Below are 16,618 nucleotides of genomic sequence, written 5' to 3'. Positions count from 1 at the left end.
TTGCCTTGGAATCAACGACTTCAACAAGCAGACTTGATTTCTTTTAGAGGAGAATGCTTTTTAGAAACCAAGGTCTAGGGTCGCCTGGGTGGCTCAGTTGGTTAAGCATCGGACTTGAGCTCAGGTCATGATCTTGAGGTCTGTGAGTTCAAGCCTTGCGTCCAGCTCTGTGCTGACAGCTCAGAGCCTGGAGCCTGCTTCAGATTCTGTGTCTCCCTCTCCCTGCCCCTCCCCCACTCGTCTCTGTCTCTCTCTCTCTCTCTCTCTCTCTCTCGTAAATAAACATTAAAAAAAAATAAAAAAGAAACCAAGATCTGGTTGCCCCTAAGAAGTTTAAATGAATACATGCTGAGCCTCACCCCAGGTTATGCTCTTTTTAGCATGTTTCCATTGTCGACATGTGGTGTCTCTTTTCATCTTGCTCATTGCTGGGTGCTTCTATCTAGATGCTGTCTTTGCTCTGATAGAACCAAGGAATTTCTTTTCCAGCAAATCTGAGACCTACCTGTCTGTTTTCCTCATGGGACTACACACACATTTTGAGGGTACCTGTCTGTTCAATGAGTGGCCTTTCACATTTGTAAAAAGAATTATCTTCATTGTTCACCCCATCCATTTTTCTCTAACAATGTTCCTGTTTTTCCTCATTTAAAATGGGGAGGGGAGGTGAGAATATCTCTTAAATTTGATTCTCTCTGCATTTAAGAAAGTCAGTGAGAATTCTAAAGTTTGGTGACTCACTGGTATGGCCTCTAGAAATGGGGTGTGGGTTGGAAACAGGAGCTGAGCCACAATACACTTCTTCATCCTTATTCATTATCTTCTATTTCTTTCTTTGACCACTAGTGTTTGAATGTTATGGCATTAAGTTATTGTTTCCTATTGGTCACAAAAGAAGAAAATTCAAATTGACTGATACATTAAAATTTTCTTGTAAACTCTGCATGGCACTTATAAGGAGATACCATTGTATGCCTAACAAAATGGCTAAAATGTAACAGACAGACAATACCAAGGCTGTTGAGCATATGGGATAATTGGAATGGTCTTATATTACTCAGGAAAGTGTAAACTGGCATATCCATTTTGGAAACTGACCTATTAAATCTAAACATATCTAGTCTATACCCAGAAATTATATTCCTGGAAATAATCCAAGAGAAAGCAGTGCTATGTCCACCAAAAGACTTTTACAAGAATGTGCATGGTGGTTTTACTTACAATAGCTCCAAATTAGAAACAACCTAATTGTCTTTCAGCAGGAAAATAGGTAAGTAAATGATGGTGTGTTCACAATGGAATACTACACAGCAATAAGAAACAGCATGCTATTATAAATCTATAATATAGATTTATGGATGAATCACACAGACATTAAATTAAGCGCATATATAGAGAGAGACATTTGTATGAAGTTTGAAAACAAAGCAAAGGTAAACCAGATGATGAGGATTAAGAGAGTACACTTATGATGGAGGAACCTCGATGGCTCCGACTCTTGATTTCAGTTCAGGTCATGATCTCTTGACCTGCTTGGGATTCTCTCCGTCCCTCTCTCTCTGCCCCTCCCCCACTCCTGTGCATGTGTTCCCTCTGTCTCTCTCAAAAACAAATAAACATTAAAAAAAGAGTACATGTATGATGAGCACTGAATAATGTATAGAATTATTGAATCATTATATTGTACACTTGAAAGTGTTATAACACTATGTTAACTATACTGGAATTAGAAAAAAAAAAACCGAACAAGCAAAGCTGATCTATGTTGATAGAAGTTAGAATAGTGCTTTTCTTTTGGGGATAGGGGCTTGTGAGGAAGTACAAGGGAGCCTTTCTGAGTACTGGAAATATTTTATATCTTGATATGGGTGGTGGTTATATGGGTAATTACACATGTAAAAATGCATGTTCATGCAATTTGTTCATGTTACTTTATTTAGACCTCAATTAAAATAAAATATTTTAAATGCAAGAAAAGAATATCCAGAAAAAGACAATTCCTGTAGCTTAAAAATAATGGAAAAGGATGCCTGCATGGCTCAGTAGGTTAAACATCTGATTTAGGCTCAGGTGGGATTGGGCTTCATACAGACTATGTGGAGACTGCTTGGGATTCTCTCTGTCTCCCTCTCTGCCCCCCCCCCCCCCACTTTCTCTCTCTCTTTCTCTCAAAAATAAATAAACTTAAAAAAATAAAGATAAATGGAAAAAGTTAAACTTTGCAGTACTGCAAAAGCATCTCTTCTTATGTATTTCAAAAATCCAAATCAGAAGGAAGACAAAATATTAAAAAAACAATTAGAAATACTAGATTTCCATAATTTTCTTCTCTCTTGATCAGTTTAAATATCATGAAAGTTATATCTTGTAAATTTGAAAGAAATTGCCTGTAATTCACTCTGAGTACAATGTCCTTCAATGGATTTAAATTTTCCAGTATTATTATCATGGTTCTGTTTACATCATCTGCTTAATTTTTAATTAATTCTGGTGTCCTTGTTCCTAAAATGTTATTTTATGCAATTTTTTAAAATGAGAGTTGGATTTGTCACTGTTATCTTTTTTAAAAAAATTATTTTTATTTATTTATTTATTTATTTATTTTATTTTATTTTATTTTTTTGGTGCCCTCTCTGAGGCAAAAAATATTTTATTTTTAAGACCCCACCTGGGTCTAGAACTCACAACGTCAAGATCAAAAGTCGTGCTCCAACCGCTGAACCAGCCAGGCGCCCCACTCTTTGTATTATCTTGATTAGATTACTTTTCTTGTTAAATTTGCCAGACGTGTTTGGTGTTACTGATTTGCTTATTTCTGTCTTGGCCACTCATTTTTCAACTGTCAGTTTCGTTCTTTTCCCTCCTGGATGTTTTCGAGACATTCTTCTGCTTTCATTGAGCTCGCAGTCTAGTTATGCAAACACCTATTTGGTAGGAAAATAAGAGTCCCCTGCTCCTTTAAAAAAAAAAACAACAACTGATAATTTTAGAAACCCTTCGGTGGGATAATTTTAAAATAGTCAGTAAGTTTTTAAGTTTTATTTAAAAGTTATTTTCAGTTTGATGTGTTTTTTTTTTTTTCCAAAAATCTTTTAATTTCTTATTTGCTCTTAGGCAATTATCTTTGCGTTGACAGGTTCGTCGTAGGAATTAGCCAATCGCACCGGCTCACTTTTTTAGTTTGGCTTAATTTTATCAAACTGAACTACTACTTCTGTGTTAAAAAACAAAACAAAACTATTCTGGTTTTGATTTTTATCATCTGTCAGACTGCTAAAACTGAAACACCCAAGAAGACAGACAGAGCTCGAGTCAATTTGAAAGCTGTCTCAAATCCTGGAATTCTTGCCCTGCTCCATCCTCTCTCGCGAGATTTGGAAGCCGGAAGTGGGTTCTATTTCAGGCGTCTCTGCGAGGCGTGTGCTCAGTTAGTGTTGGCGGGAGCTGAGCGTTCAGTCTGCTCCTGGCTCGCCGGCCTAGGCTGGGTCTGGTCTAGGGGCTTGCGGGCAGCGCTCCCCGTCTCCGGCCGGCAGGATGCGGGTGGCTGTGGCCGGCTGCTGCCACGGCGAGCTGGACAAGATCTATGAGACGCTGGCGCTGGCGGAGAAGCGCGGCCCCGGGCCGATAGACCTTTTGCTGTGCTGCGGCGACTTCCAGGCGGTGCGCAACGAGGCCGACCTGCGTTGCATGGCCGTGCCGCCCAAGTACCGCCACATGCAGACCTTCTACAGGTGAGCAGCGAGGTCCGGGCCTCAGACCCAGCGGTGCGAGGCGTGACCAGCCGGCAGTGAGTGAGTGGGAGAGAACCCGGACTGGATTCGAATTCCCCCTGCCACTGACTCGCTGTCTCCCTTACTTACCTTCTTTGTTCACGCTGTGTCTAGGAACTGGTGCTTCGTAAATGTCACTTTTCTCTTTTCCTTTCACCTGTCTTATCTGTTTCGGAAGGGATCGAAGCCTGAGGGGAAAACCTGGAGGAAGAAGCTGACAGGGTAATCTACCTTGCACTTGATAGGACTCTGGGACTAGTCTATTTACTGATGCAAGAGTTTTTATTGGACGCCTCCTCTGTGCTCGTCCGCGTTCTAGAAGCTAAGGTTAAGAACTGACAAAGTTCATTGAGCGTACACTGGCTTTAAACCCAAGGTGGCAGACCTTCATTCTTAAGAACAAGTATAGGCAATTCATTTAGAAAGAGCTTTTTAATTTTTTATAATGAGCTCAAATATCTCCTTTGGGCCTTATTTTGCTTTTCTGCTATGCCCGATTGCATGGGCATGCCTAATTGCTTTTCTCTATGCTTGATTTCTGCTATGCCAACTGACAACTTTACTCTTACGTTCTAGGTATTACTCCGGTGAAAAAAAGGCCCCAGTTCTCACAATTTTCATTGGGGGAAACCATGAAGCCTCAAATCATTTGCAAGAGTTACCCTATGGTGGCTGGGTAGCGCCAAACATTTATTATTTAGGTATGTGTTCTGGGTAATTTCTTGCTTTGTTTGTAATGGAAGTGCCTGTCAGGATTTGTATAACAGGCAGCATCTTGAGATATATGGTGTTTGCGAAATGTCTCATAATTTAAATAGTTAATCATGAAACTGTAATTAGAATGATTAATTTAAGTAGGTAATTATGAAAATATGTCCATGCTTCTAGTATTTTAAGCAATATAGATAATAAAACATAGTAAAAAATGCAAAGGCCTTATGTACTGTTTGCAATCCCTTTATTTTTTCTTACTCTTTCTGTTGATTGAGAAAACTCAAACTTATTATGGTGGAAATTGTTAAACATACAGAAGAATAGAGAATAGTATAATGAATCTCTGTACGTGTTAACCAGTTTCAACAACTATTATTCTGCCGTCCTTATTTCAACCCCACTCCCCTCTAAACTTTTACTTAAGTAACTGTAATTCCTCATTATTTATTGCTTAGTTCATGTTCAGATTTCTGTGATTATCACAAAGATGTTTGTTTTACTTTGTTTGACTTGTTCAAATAGAATCCAAATGAGGCCTGTACATTTCATTTGCTTGTCATGATTCTGAAGTCTCTTAGGCTGTAAGTGTCCCTTTTCTCTCCTACCCATGCTTGTTATTTGTTGCAGAAAATCGGAACTTTTTCTTGTAGAATTTCCTGTGTTCTGGATTTAGCTGATTGGAATTCCTTATATTGTTTAACGTGTTCCTTTTATCCTCTGCATTACCTGTAATCTGTGTTTAGATTTACAACTGGATTAGATTCAGGTTCAATTTTAGTCCTGTTAGACTATTTAGTCCATTCTTTTCTTCGCTTAAATGTTTTCAGCTCTAATGATGACATGATAACTTCAGAAATATAATTTATCTACTTCATTACTGATTGATCTTTTGACAACTGTAATATTATGAAAAGATGTTTGAAGATGATCAATCAGAAATAAAATATAGAAACTGCAGGTTATTTATACTTTATACCTGTTGACTTTCAGATGTATAACCTATAAATCGATCATAAGACACTTTTCCTTATTTCCCTGCCAGCCCACTGTAATATTTGACTAAGTACCAAATTATGTCTATTTTTCTCTTAACATACCTAATCTCATTGGCCCTTCCTTTCTGCTTAGTATCTTCCCTGATCTGCTTCTAGGCCTTTCATCCCTAGTCTGCCTCTTATATTGTTGGCATATTGCTATGTGAAAGAGTAACTTCATCTTGATATTTAATTTTCAAATAATTTTAGGACTGCATGGAGTTCTACGCCTTTAAACTGTTCTTTTAGTTAGTAAAGAGATTGCTTCTGCCTATGGTAATTTTATTTAACTGTGTACTTTTTCAGGTTTGGCTGGTGTAGTAAAATACCGAGGTGTAAGGATTGGTGGAATCTCTGGTATCTTTAAATCTCATGACTATCGAAAAGGTATTGTTCTGAGAATTGTTCTTAAATTTTAGAACTTGCATCTTCAGACTAACTTAAGCATAATATATAGTTTGACCTTTTCATGGAATTTTTTCTCTGAACTGACTACTTTCAAAAAAAATTGTTTTTAATGTATGTTTATTTTTGAGACAGACAGAGTGTGAGTTGGGGAGTGGCAGAGAGAGAAGGAGACACAGAATCTGAAGCAGCCTCCAGGCTCTGAGCTGTCAGTACAGAGTCTGACGTGGGGCTTGAACCCATGGACTGCGAGATCATGACCTGTGCTGACTGAAGTCGGATGCTTAACCGACTGAGCCACCAAGTCACCCCGAACTGACTACTTTATTTTATACATATGAAAAGTTTGAGAGTACTAGAACAAATTACCTCTGTATCCACCATCTAGTTTTTTCAAGTCTTAGCGTTTCGCCACTTTTAGTTACGATTTTATTTTGTTTTATTTATTTTTTGAGAGAGCGAGAGAATGTGTGAGCAGGGGTGGAGCAGAGGGAGAGGGAGAGATAGAATCTCAAGCAGGATCCATGTGGGGCTCGATCTCACAACCATGAGATCATGACCTGAACTAAAATCAAGAGTCTGACGCTTAACAGACTGAGCCACCCAGGCACCCCAGTCAGGATTTTAAAGAAATAGTACAGATTCAGTCAGAGCTCATAGTTTATCTGTTCTCAGTCCTATTCTCCTTTTATCCTTCCCTTTCCTTACCACGAGTCACTCTTCTGAATTTGGTGTTTGTTATTTGCTTGATTATGTCATTACCAGATAGGTAACAGCTTTAAACAGTGTACAATGTAGCATGTTTTAAATTTCATATGAATGTATCATTTTGTGTGTATATTTCTGCAACTTGTTTCATTGTTTAATGTGTTTTTGAAATCCATGTTGATACATTCATTTTAATTTGTGAATAGTATTCTATTATAGAAGCATATGGCAGTGCACTCATTTATTCCATTGTATCTGAAAAAATTGATCTTAGGGGCGCCTGGGTGGCTCAGTCGGTTGAGCAGCCGACTTCAGCTCAGGTCACGATCTCGCGGTCCGTGAGTTCGAGCCCCGCGTCAGGCTCTGTGCTGACAGCTCGGAGCCTAGAGCCTGTTTCCGATTCTGTGTCTCCCTCTCTCTCTGCCCCTCCCCCGTTCATGCTCTGTCTCTCTCTGTCTCAAAAATAAATAAACGTTAAAAAAAATTAAAAAAAAATTGATCTTAAAGGAATAGCTTGAGTTCACATTGATTTCAAAATTTTATGAATTAAGTTGGCAGCTAAAACTTACATCCTCTGTGTAACTGTTAAATCACAGATCTGTTCCCTGCTGCCCTGCTCCCCATGATTCTAAACTATTGGCAGGGGAGTACAAAAATAGGTTGTCTCCTTCACGGCAGGTGTGAATGCAAACTGTCCTCCACTCTTTGGAGGACAGCTGGTAATCTGTGGAAATTATAAAAGTACTCTGACCCAGGAGTTCTACTTCAGGAATTAATGTACAGATATATTCCACACATGCAAGATGATGTGTACACATTTATTATTTCAGCCTTGTTGTAATGGCAAAAGGTACGAAGTAATTAACTCTAACATAACTCTATCATGATAAAAACTATACAGTGCAATGCTATGAAGCTAATTTTTTAAAAAAGTAGAAGAAAGCAACTCTATGTGTAACTGATACACAAAGAACTCCAAGTTAAGTGAAAAACAAAACAAAACAAGGCATAGAACATGTTTCAACTATGCTGCTATTTGTGTAAAAAACAAAGACAGGGTAAAGAAGTTTGTGTATTAAATGCATAGATGATGTCCCTGGAATAAAATACTAAAACCTGATTAACTTGAGTTGCCTCTAGGTAGTGTTAGTAGTTAGTAGGAATAGGAGGATCCCTGCCTCCCATTGTTTTATCAGCTTTGTTGAGGTAAAACTTACATACTATTGTAAGTATACAATGTCGTGATTTTGGTAAATTTATGTAGGGTTGTGCAACCATCCAGATTTAAAACATTTCTAGTATTCCCCAAAAGTTTTGTAGTTAATCCCTGCCTCCCACCCCAGCCCTGGGCATCACTGGTTACTTTTTATTCCTTTCTGATGATATCTCTTAAATTTTAAACTATATGAATAAACAACATATTCCAAATTATAATTTAATTTAAAAAATCATAAGCCCCTCAATTATTTAGATTTATAGTTAGTGATCACTCATTAGTAGAAAATACCAACATTTTTTTTTTTTTTAATACCAGCCTTTTAAGAGCAGTGTTTTCATAGAATTTTTAAGAACCAAAACGGTAATGACAGACCTCCGTTTTGGAAAAGTGTGTGTATGTTATTTGTATTTGCCGTATTTAAGGGAGTTGAATATAGCTTATTTCTCTTCTTTAATTCAAGGTCATTTTGAGTGCCCTCCTTATAATCCAGCTACAATAAGGAGTATATACCATGTGAGAAATATTGAAGTCTATAAATTAAAACAGGTATGTAAAAATTACATTGCAGCATACTTGAAAAAATTAGTTAAAGTCATTCTGTACCAAAATGTGTTTTGATCATTTTGGTATACCACTTTCAAGAAATATTTCAGTATAGGATACTTCAGTATTTCTAAAGTTTGGATCTTGAGTTGCTTTTAGGAGGTTCACAGATGAACATTTTTTTTTATTCTAATGTTATGCATTTATTTTAGGAAGTAATAATAAAATAGAACATTTAATCTATGACTGTGTATATTACTACTTAGAATAAGGGTAAAGAATATATGTTGGAATAAAGTGATACTTTAAAGAAAATATTAGAATATTTCATTTTATTTTTTTTTATTTTTTTATTAAAAAAAATTTTTTTTTCTTAATGTTTTTATTTATTTTGAGACAGAGAGAGACAGAGCATGAACAGGGGAGGGGCAGAGAGAGAGGGAGACACAGAATCCAAAGCAGGCTCCAGGCTCTGAGCCATCAGCACAGAGCCCGATGCGGGGCTCGAACTCACAGACTGTGAGATCATGACCTGAGCCGAAGTCGGACACTCAACCGACTGAGCCACCCAGGCGCCCTAGAATATTTCATTTTAAATAATGGTATTAAGTAGGGAATAAATAATGGTAAGGAAGATAGAGAATGTGGTAAAATTGTGAAAGTGGTATTGGAACACTGGCTTAACTAGAGAGTAGCTGACACTAGGTTTTTGTTTGAGAACCCATTAAATGCCTGACACTGGGCTAAGCAGTTATCACACATGACATTTCATGTAATCGCCACACAATTCTGTGCAGTAAGTATTACTCTAACTTTGTCACGTTAAGGATGAGAGATCAAGGCTCAGATAGGTAAGCAGCCTTCCAGGGAATTCCCTAGGAGTTAGGTGGTGGCGTCGCCTGAAGCTGTCAGACCCTTCCCACCATGCCCTACAGCCTCTGCAGGAGCTTAAGGATGCTCGTGGGCGTTTCTTTAATGTCCTACTCATAACAGGTCCCTACCTTGAATCCTTTTTCCCTTTCACCCATCTCAGTCCTACCAGTGTTTGATGACCCAGCTTAGATACCAGTTTTCTAGTTTAAAGCCATCACTCTTCTCTGAATTTTCATCACACTTACTGCCCGAATCAGTTATTCAGCGATTATTCGTATCCTTTATCTTGTATTGTCTTGAATACATAAATTATTTTAATTTAGTTTTCCAAGTTTTGTTGCCGATTACTTGAAGGTGCTGGGGATGTGTAATGTATGGAGTATATTTTGTAGCCTCCCCATGAAGACACCAGCTACCTTGAATACCTCTAGTATAATTTATGTAGCAAACATCATTTTTTACGTGTATGCTCTATGAGTCCATTAGAAAAAAAGAAGGGATTTATCTTTGGGTTTTACTATATTATTTACATCAGAGATCTCATGAAATCTGTGTCTCTCTGTATCTTAAAACAGTTCCTTTACTAAAGTGACAAGAATAATGGTTATTGTATATTCAGAAACCGTATATTAAAGACCATGGCTAGTTGGCAGTTAGATCAAAGTATGTCTCTGTTGACCTGCCTTGCCATGGAATATAAGGATGATTTGTGAGGTAGAGAGAAAGCTTTTTCTCCTTGCTTACATGAGTGAGGAGTTTAGCATTTCTTAGTATTTCTGTGACCTTCTTAAAGTTTGCTTAGAATGAATTACATAGAAATCTAAAGATCTAAGCGGTTAAATAATTGTGTGGTGGTGGAGAGAAAGTGTAGGGGATTGCTTTTGGCTAATCTGTTTTTGGGTTTTCTTTCTTTTTCTGTTAAAGCTGAAGCAACCTATGGACATATTCTTATCTCACGATTGGCCAAGAAGCATATATCATTATGGAGATAAGAAGCAACTTCTCAAGACTAAATCTTTTTCCGACAAGAAGTGGAAAATAACACATTGGGAAGTCCTGCTGCCTCAGAGCTTCTAGAGCACTTAAAACCTACCTACTGGTTTTCCGCACACCTTCATGTGAAGTTTGCAGCCTTGATGCAGCATCAGGTAGAAACCAGAACATTCTTTGATTTGACAAACACTTAGCAATATCTGTAGGCTAAGGCACTGTTGGCACAGTTGTAAATTTAGAGAAAGAGCTCAAAGATAACTTTGCTTTTGCGAGTAACTCCATATCCATTGGGCAGGGAAGAGACAAGCAGGCAATAAGTATTATTATTAGTGATTAGTGATAGTAATAAGTTTGTGATGAAAAGTGCCATGATGCTGTGGAAGTGCCTACACCAGACTCTGGTGAATTGGGGATGTAGACACAGAGGTGAAGAGATTGAGAAGGTTTTCCAAAGGAATTGATTATGCCAGGAAGCAGTAGAATATGAGGGCAGTGTAGGTAGGGAGCCCAGTGTGTGCCAAGGCTAGAGGTCTGAATGCGTGGCGCGCTGGGGGCTGCAGCAGTCCCTGCAGCTGAGGCGAAGGGAGAGATGAGGCTGGAAGGACATCCTAACTGCCTGCTGGGCCATGTTCTGGAGTTTGGATTTTAACCAGAAGGTAATGGGGAAAGTTGGGGAGTAGTGAAACCAGACTTTGATTTTAGAAAGATTAGTTTGGTAGCATTTTTGTGTATGGATCATAGTAATGTAAAATGGGAGGCAGAGAGGCTATTTAAGCATAAGATGAGGTTCTAGTCTGTGGCAGGGAGGGAACACAGAGAACGCGATTTCCAGAGAGATTTTGGAGGCAGAATCATCAGGATTTGGTGATAGAGGGGGACTTCCAGAATTTTCCTTGGGTAGCTGCATGGGTGATAGTGCTTGATGAAAGGTAGAGAATAAATAGAGATTTTCAACTTAGGCTTTTATGGAGATAGTTGTTTATTACTTTTCCCCTCCCATTCTGACTGACTTTCCACCTAAAGTATTCCATAGGGAAAACATTTAGAAAACGCTGGGTTTAACAAGGTTAGAAATCCTTCTCGAAGTCTTCTATAGAATTTTTGAGAGTCTTTAATGTGCTGATGGGCGTCGTCTTTCTCCAAGAGTGAGTGTAGTGTGGGGTGCAGTGCTTCTTGAACTTGACCATACTCTTTTCGTGGTGGAAGTGCACTTTAATGATGTTCTTCAAGTACAGTTTGGAAAATTCTGTTTGGGAACATTCCTGTGGGCCCTTTCTGTTGTGGGCTTATCCTCACTCCCCAGTTTCATTGGGAGAAAGAGGCAAGGTTACTCCTTTTCTCTTCCTTTGGACCACTGCCAAGGTGATTATCCTCTTTAAATGTCCAAGTTATCCATTCAGATCAGTCACCTTTTCTACATCTTTGTTATTCTCTCCCATCTCCTAGGGCTCATGACATGCCCAAAATCCTAGGGCCTGGATTTTTACTGAACCATCAGCTTTGGTTCTTTCCCCCCATTCCATCTTGAGTTGTCAGCCTCGGGGAGTTCTGTCTCTGAATGAATATGTTCAGTCCCTTTTAATTAGCTCCTCAACCTCGACTGCCTTTGCCAGTGGTCTCTTTCAGCCCCTTTACCAACACCAAAGATCACCTTTTCTCTCAGAACTGCCCCACTGCCAAGATCTGCCTGCACTCTCTGTGCCTTCACCTCTCAGTCCATCACCACCATTGGGCTGAAACCTGGCCCACAGCAGGGTGTCCCATAGCTGCTTCCTGTCCTTTTTCCTACGTGGGCCTTACTGTTCTCAGTGAGTCACTTTTGTACTTCATCCAATATGACCTTCATGTTGTGGTCCATCACCCCCTGCCCATGTTTCTTTTCTGCCAATTCAATTTTTACAAAATAGCTTACTTGGGGGGCGCCTGGGTGGCTCAATCGGTTAAGCGTCCAACTTCAGCTCAGGTCACGATCTCACGGTCCGTGAGTTCGAGCCCCACGTCGGGCTCCGGGCTGATGATGGCCCAGAGCCTAGAGCCTGCTTCCGATTCTGTGTCTCCCTCTCTCTCTGACCCTCCCCCGTTCATGCTCTGCCTCTCTCTGTCTCAAAAATAAATAAACGTTAAAAAAAAAAAATAGCTTACTTGGAATATAATTTACATGTCATAAATTCATCTATTTAAATGTACAATTCAGTGAGTTTTAGCATATATCCAGAGTTCCAGAGGTTTCCAGAGCAAACAGCACATAGCCCAGTTGTAGAACATTTCCAGCACCCCAAAAGATGTCTTGTGCCTGTTTGCTGTGCTGTTTGCTGTCAGTCTTTGTTCCCGCTCTCAGCCCCAGGCACTAATCTGCTCTGTGTCTCTGTGGATTTGCCCTCTTTGAAATTCATATAAGTGGGATCAAAGTCTATAGTCATTGGCACGTGGTTTCTTTTGTTTGTGTGTTTTTGAGGTTCATTCGTGTGGCAAATATTAGTATTTCTTTCATTTTTATTGTTGAATAATATTTCATTCTGTGAATGTATCCCATCACTTTTGGTGTTGTATCTAAGAAATCTTTGCCTAACCCAAGTTTATAAAGATTTTTCCTTATAATTTCTTTTAAAAGTTATATAGTTTTAGCTCTGCCAGATTACTTTTCAGCTCTTCTGTTATCTTAGCCTTTGCATTATATACTTTGATTTAGCACTGGCATTATCATCAGCATTAGTGTCTGCTTGACTTTTGTAAGGAAGTTGAAGCCCAGAGAGTTTAAGTGCATTGCCCGTTATTACACAAGTGGTTGGAGAACTAACTTATTTTGGAAAAGTGACAGTTGTTGCTTTGACACATAACTTAGGGGTATGTTAATAAAGATTTTTCCATCCTATTCTGTGTATGAATTACTGTGATGATTAACATTCTTTCTGGGCTGCCTGGGTGGCTCAGTCAGTTAAGTGGCCAACTTCGGCTCAGGTCATGATCTCATGGCTCGCGGGTTCGAGCCCTGTGTAGCGTTTCTGTGCTGTCAGCTCATAGCCTGGAGCCTGCTTTGGATTATGTGTCTCCCTCTCTCTCTGCTCTTTATCTGCTCATACTCTGTCTGTCTCTCTCTCAAAAATAAGTAAACATTAAAAAAAAATTTTAACATTCTTTTTAAAATTATGGTTCATATTTGTAGGCCAAGGATAAAGAACAGACGGCCAAAGCAACAAAATTTTTAGCCTTGGACAAATGCTTACCACATAGAGACTTTCTTCAGGTAAAAAGAAAAATGAAATAACTTTGCAATATAGTTTTGCTCTTCCAATGATTAAAAAAAAATTAATTTTTCCTTCAGAATTTATTTGTGCTCTTTATAATTTATGTATTGTGAGAATTTGGAATACGTTACATTAGTGTTTTAAGCTACTAAATTAAATTCCTTTTAAATTTTATTGTTATACTGAAATTCTTAGCATATTAAAAATAGAAATGTTTTTCTTAAAATTATCAATTTCTTCCTATAGGTAATAGAAATAGAACATGACACCCAGTGCTTCTGAGTACTTAGAGTATGATATTGAGTGGCTCACTGTTCTAAGGGCTACTGATGATCTTATTAATGTGACGGGGCGCCTATGGAATATGCCCTGAAAATAACGGCCTGCATACAAGGTAAGGTCTGACATTTAGGGGTTTGCTCTCTCTGGTGCATGCACGATTTTTTGTCCCCTCCACCTTTTTTTTTTTTTTCTTAAATCAGGGAATTATTGTTAATGAGTGTCAGAATAATTCAAGGGTTACTGACTGGTATGGAAAACTACAAATTTTCCATCTAAGGGATGTAAGAAAATGGGCTATTGAGTACCCAACCCAAATTAGCACATAAAGCGTGTGTAAAACTATAATGTGGTGATGATTTGGTTCACACATTAAAGTAAATAATGCTTATTTTAGAGTGTTGAGTTAAGAACAGCTTTTTTCTTTTTCTTTTTTTAAAATTTTATTTATTTATTTTGAGAGAGAGAGAGAGAGAGACCGCAAGTGAGAATGGGGTAGGGGCAGAGAGAAGAAGAGTGAGAGAATCCCAAGCTGTCGCACAGAGCCCGATGACATGGGACTCGAACTCATGAACCATGAGATTGTGACTGGAGCTAAAACCAAGATTTGGATGCTTAACCAACTAAGCCACCCAGGCACCCCAAGAAGAGCTTTTCTAAGAATTGTTTTTATTTCAAAATGGTCCTTTGGTAAATTAACTGTAATTTTATTAAACGGAATTTTTATATGTGGTTTAGATTTTATCCTTACACCTGAAGTCCCACAGTTAGATCTTAACCATTTGTTGTCTGAGGCTGATAAATGTAAAAAGCTATCGTTTTGGACTTTTGTAGGTGGGATTATAGTGCAACAGAAGAAGCTATGAACAAAGTATTGGAAATACTGAATCATGACCTCAGAGTTTCCATGTAACTTCAGCGTAACAGCTGCTTGTTATGACCCTAGCAGGCCACAGACACAAATGCAGTTGGTGCATAGGATCAATCCCCAAACTACTGAATTTTGTGCCCAGCTTGGCATCACTGACATAAACGTCAGGCCTGCAGAAGGCCAAGGAAGAACATCACTTGTGTGGTGAATATGAAGAACAGGAGGACCTGGAGAGTAATGACTCTGGTGAAGACCGTAGTGAATATAACACAGACACGTCGCCCTGTCCTCTATAATCCAGATGAAAATAATGCTAGATGAAGAAGAGGAGGATGAGGATAGTATCGTAAGTACACACAGTGACATGAACACACCGTCTGTAGAGCCTTCTTCTGATCAAGCTTCTGACTTCTCTGCAAGCTTCTCTGATGTCAGGATCTTGCCAGGTTCCATGACTGTATCTTCTGATGATACATTGGGTTCCCCAGATGGCAGAGAGGGGAAGCCTGGTGAGGCTCTGGAGTCGGAGGATGGAAAGGACTTAACCGAGTTGCCCCTGAAGAGGCTGAGTGACGAACATGAACCTGAACAAAGAAAGAAAATTAAGAGGAGGAATCAAGCCATCTATGCTGCAGTTGGATGATGACGATGCAGCATAAGACAATTTACTTAGTATTATATGTAGATATGTGATTTTTAAGACCAATATTTTTAGAGTTGGATTTTTGACACTCAAGACTTAACTTTGTCATAATGAAGTTACATGAGAGAATTTTAGTTAGGTATTGACTTTGTCTTTAGTCCTTTGTATATTCAGATAAAAATATTAAATTTTATATATTTACTTGATTGAGTACCTTTTTTTTTGAAGGCGTTATACCATTCACTTTCATTATTTTCAGGAAACACTCACGGGATACCTACTCTGTACCAGGCACTTTTCTGTAAAATGGCACTATAAAGATGAGTAAGACCGGAATTTCTACCTTTGAGGAGTTACTACCACTGTGAATATTTTTGTGTATAAAATATGGCATCTTTATATTTTGTTTGCAAAGTCATTGTTGCATGTACGATTTTGTATGCTTTCATTTTATTTATTATAAATATTTTCCCTGGTCTGCTCTTAATGTCTGTCAAATATAATTGAAATTGAAGATGGTAGGTAAGGTTTCAGGAAATAAACTTACTTTAAATACTAAACATTGGTAAACATAAAGTTTTACATTTAATTGTTGAGATGAATATAACCTTGTTGATTTTGGCATAGTTTAGCTTTAGCTTTAATTTTAAGGTGACTATAGTAACTGTACAGGTCATTTTTGACACAGTTCATCTTAGTATTAATTACTATCAGGGATTGAATTGCACAAATGCTGCCCCTCGTGCTGGATCATGTGGCTTGTTAGTAATAGAGTATTTTATTTTTAATGTTTATTCTGAGAGAGAGAGAGAGAGAGAGCACATGCATGCAAGCAGGGGAGAGGCAAAAAAAAGAAAGAGAATCCCAAGCAGGCTCTGTGCTGTGAGTGCAGAGCTCTAAGTGGAGCTCTGTCTCACGAAGTGTTGAGATCATGACCTGAGCTGAAACCACGAGTCGGACACTTGAATGACTGAGCCACCCGGGCACCCTAGTACTAAAGTATTTTTAAAGATCCACATGGAAAAACTATCCCTCCATCCTGTCTTTTGGTTAAAATGTCTGGATCACCTGAGGAGATGGTTACCCTGCACTTTGGATGAGGAGTCATGAATCCAAAAAACTATTCTGGGATGTCATCCCACAGCAGTCCAAATCCAGGGGTCATTAACCTAGGAGAATGCTGTAGCAACTGGCTTCCATCTTGTCAGCCTCTGACTTGAAGAACGTGGAGCAATTTCTCTTTATTGCCATCCATTTTCTTTCCCTTTTTAAGTTGAATACTTATTTAGTTTTCATTTAGTTTCAAAAGATTTTCCTCATC

At 38.5% G+C, this 16,618-nt stretch overlaps 1 protein-coding gene across 1 annotated transcript; it reads left to right on the top strand.

The window, feature by feature from the left end:
* The first annotated feature begins 3,424 nt into the window (after window positions 1–3,424).
* Window positions 3,425–15,498, top strand: DBR1 (debranching RNA lariats 1). Its single transcript, XM_030330132.1, is given in 15 exon segments — window positions 3,425–3,731; window positions 4,347–4,471; window positions 5,825–5,905; window positions 8,311–8,396; window positions 10,191–10,278; window positions 10,281–10,414; window positions 13,423–13,503; window positions 13,751–13,771; window positions 13,773–13,871; window positions 13,873–13,898; window positions 14,618–14,687; window positions 14,689–14,823; window positions 14,825–14,930; window positions 14,933–15,290; window positions 15,292–15,498. Coding segments are annotated over 15 exon segments (1,629 nt in total). The 5' UTR covers window positions 3,425–3,534; the 3' UTR covers window positions 15,314–15,498.
* The last annotated feature ends 1,120 nt before the right edge of the window (window positions 15,499–16,618 follow it).

This window comes from Lynx canadensis, chromosome C2, assembly GCF_007474595.2.
Source record: "Lynx canadensis isolate LIC74 chromosome C2, mLynCan4.pri.v2, whole genome shotgun sequence".
NCBI lineage: Eukaryota > Metazoa > Chordata > Mammalia > Carnivora > Felidae > Lynx > Lynx canadensis.
The sequence above is the reverse complement of the archived record's forward strand: the minus strand, read 5'-3'. Positions and strand labels throughout refer to the sequence as shown.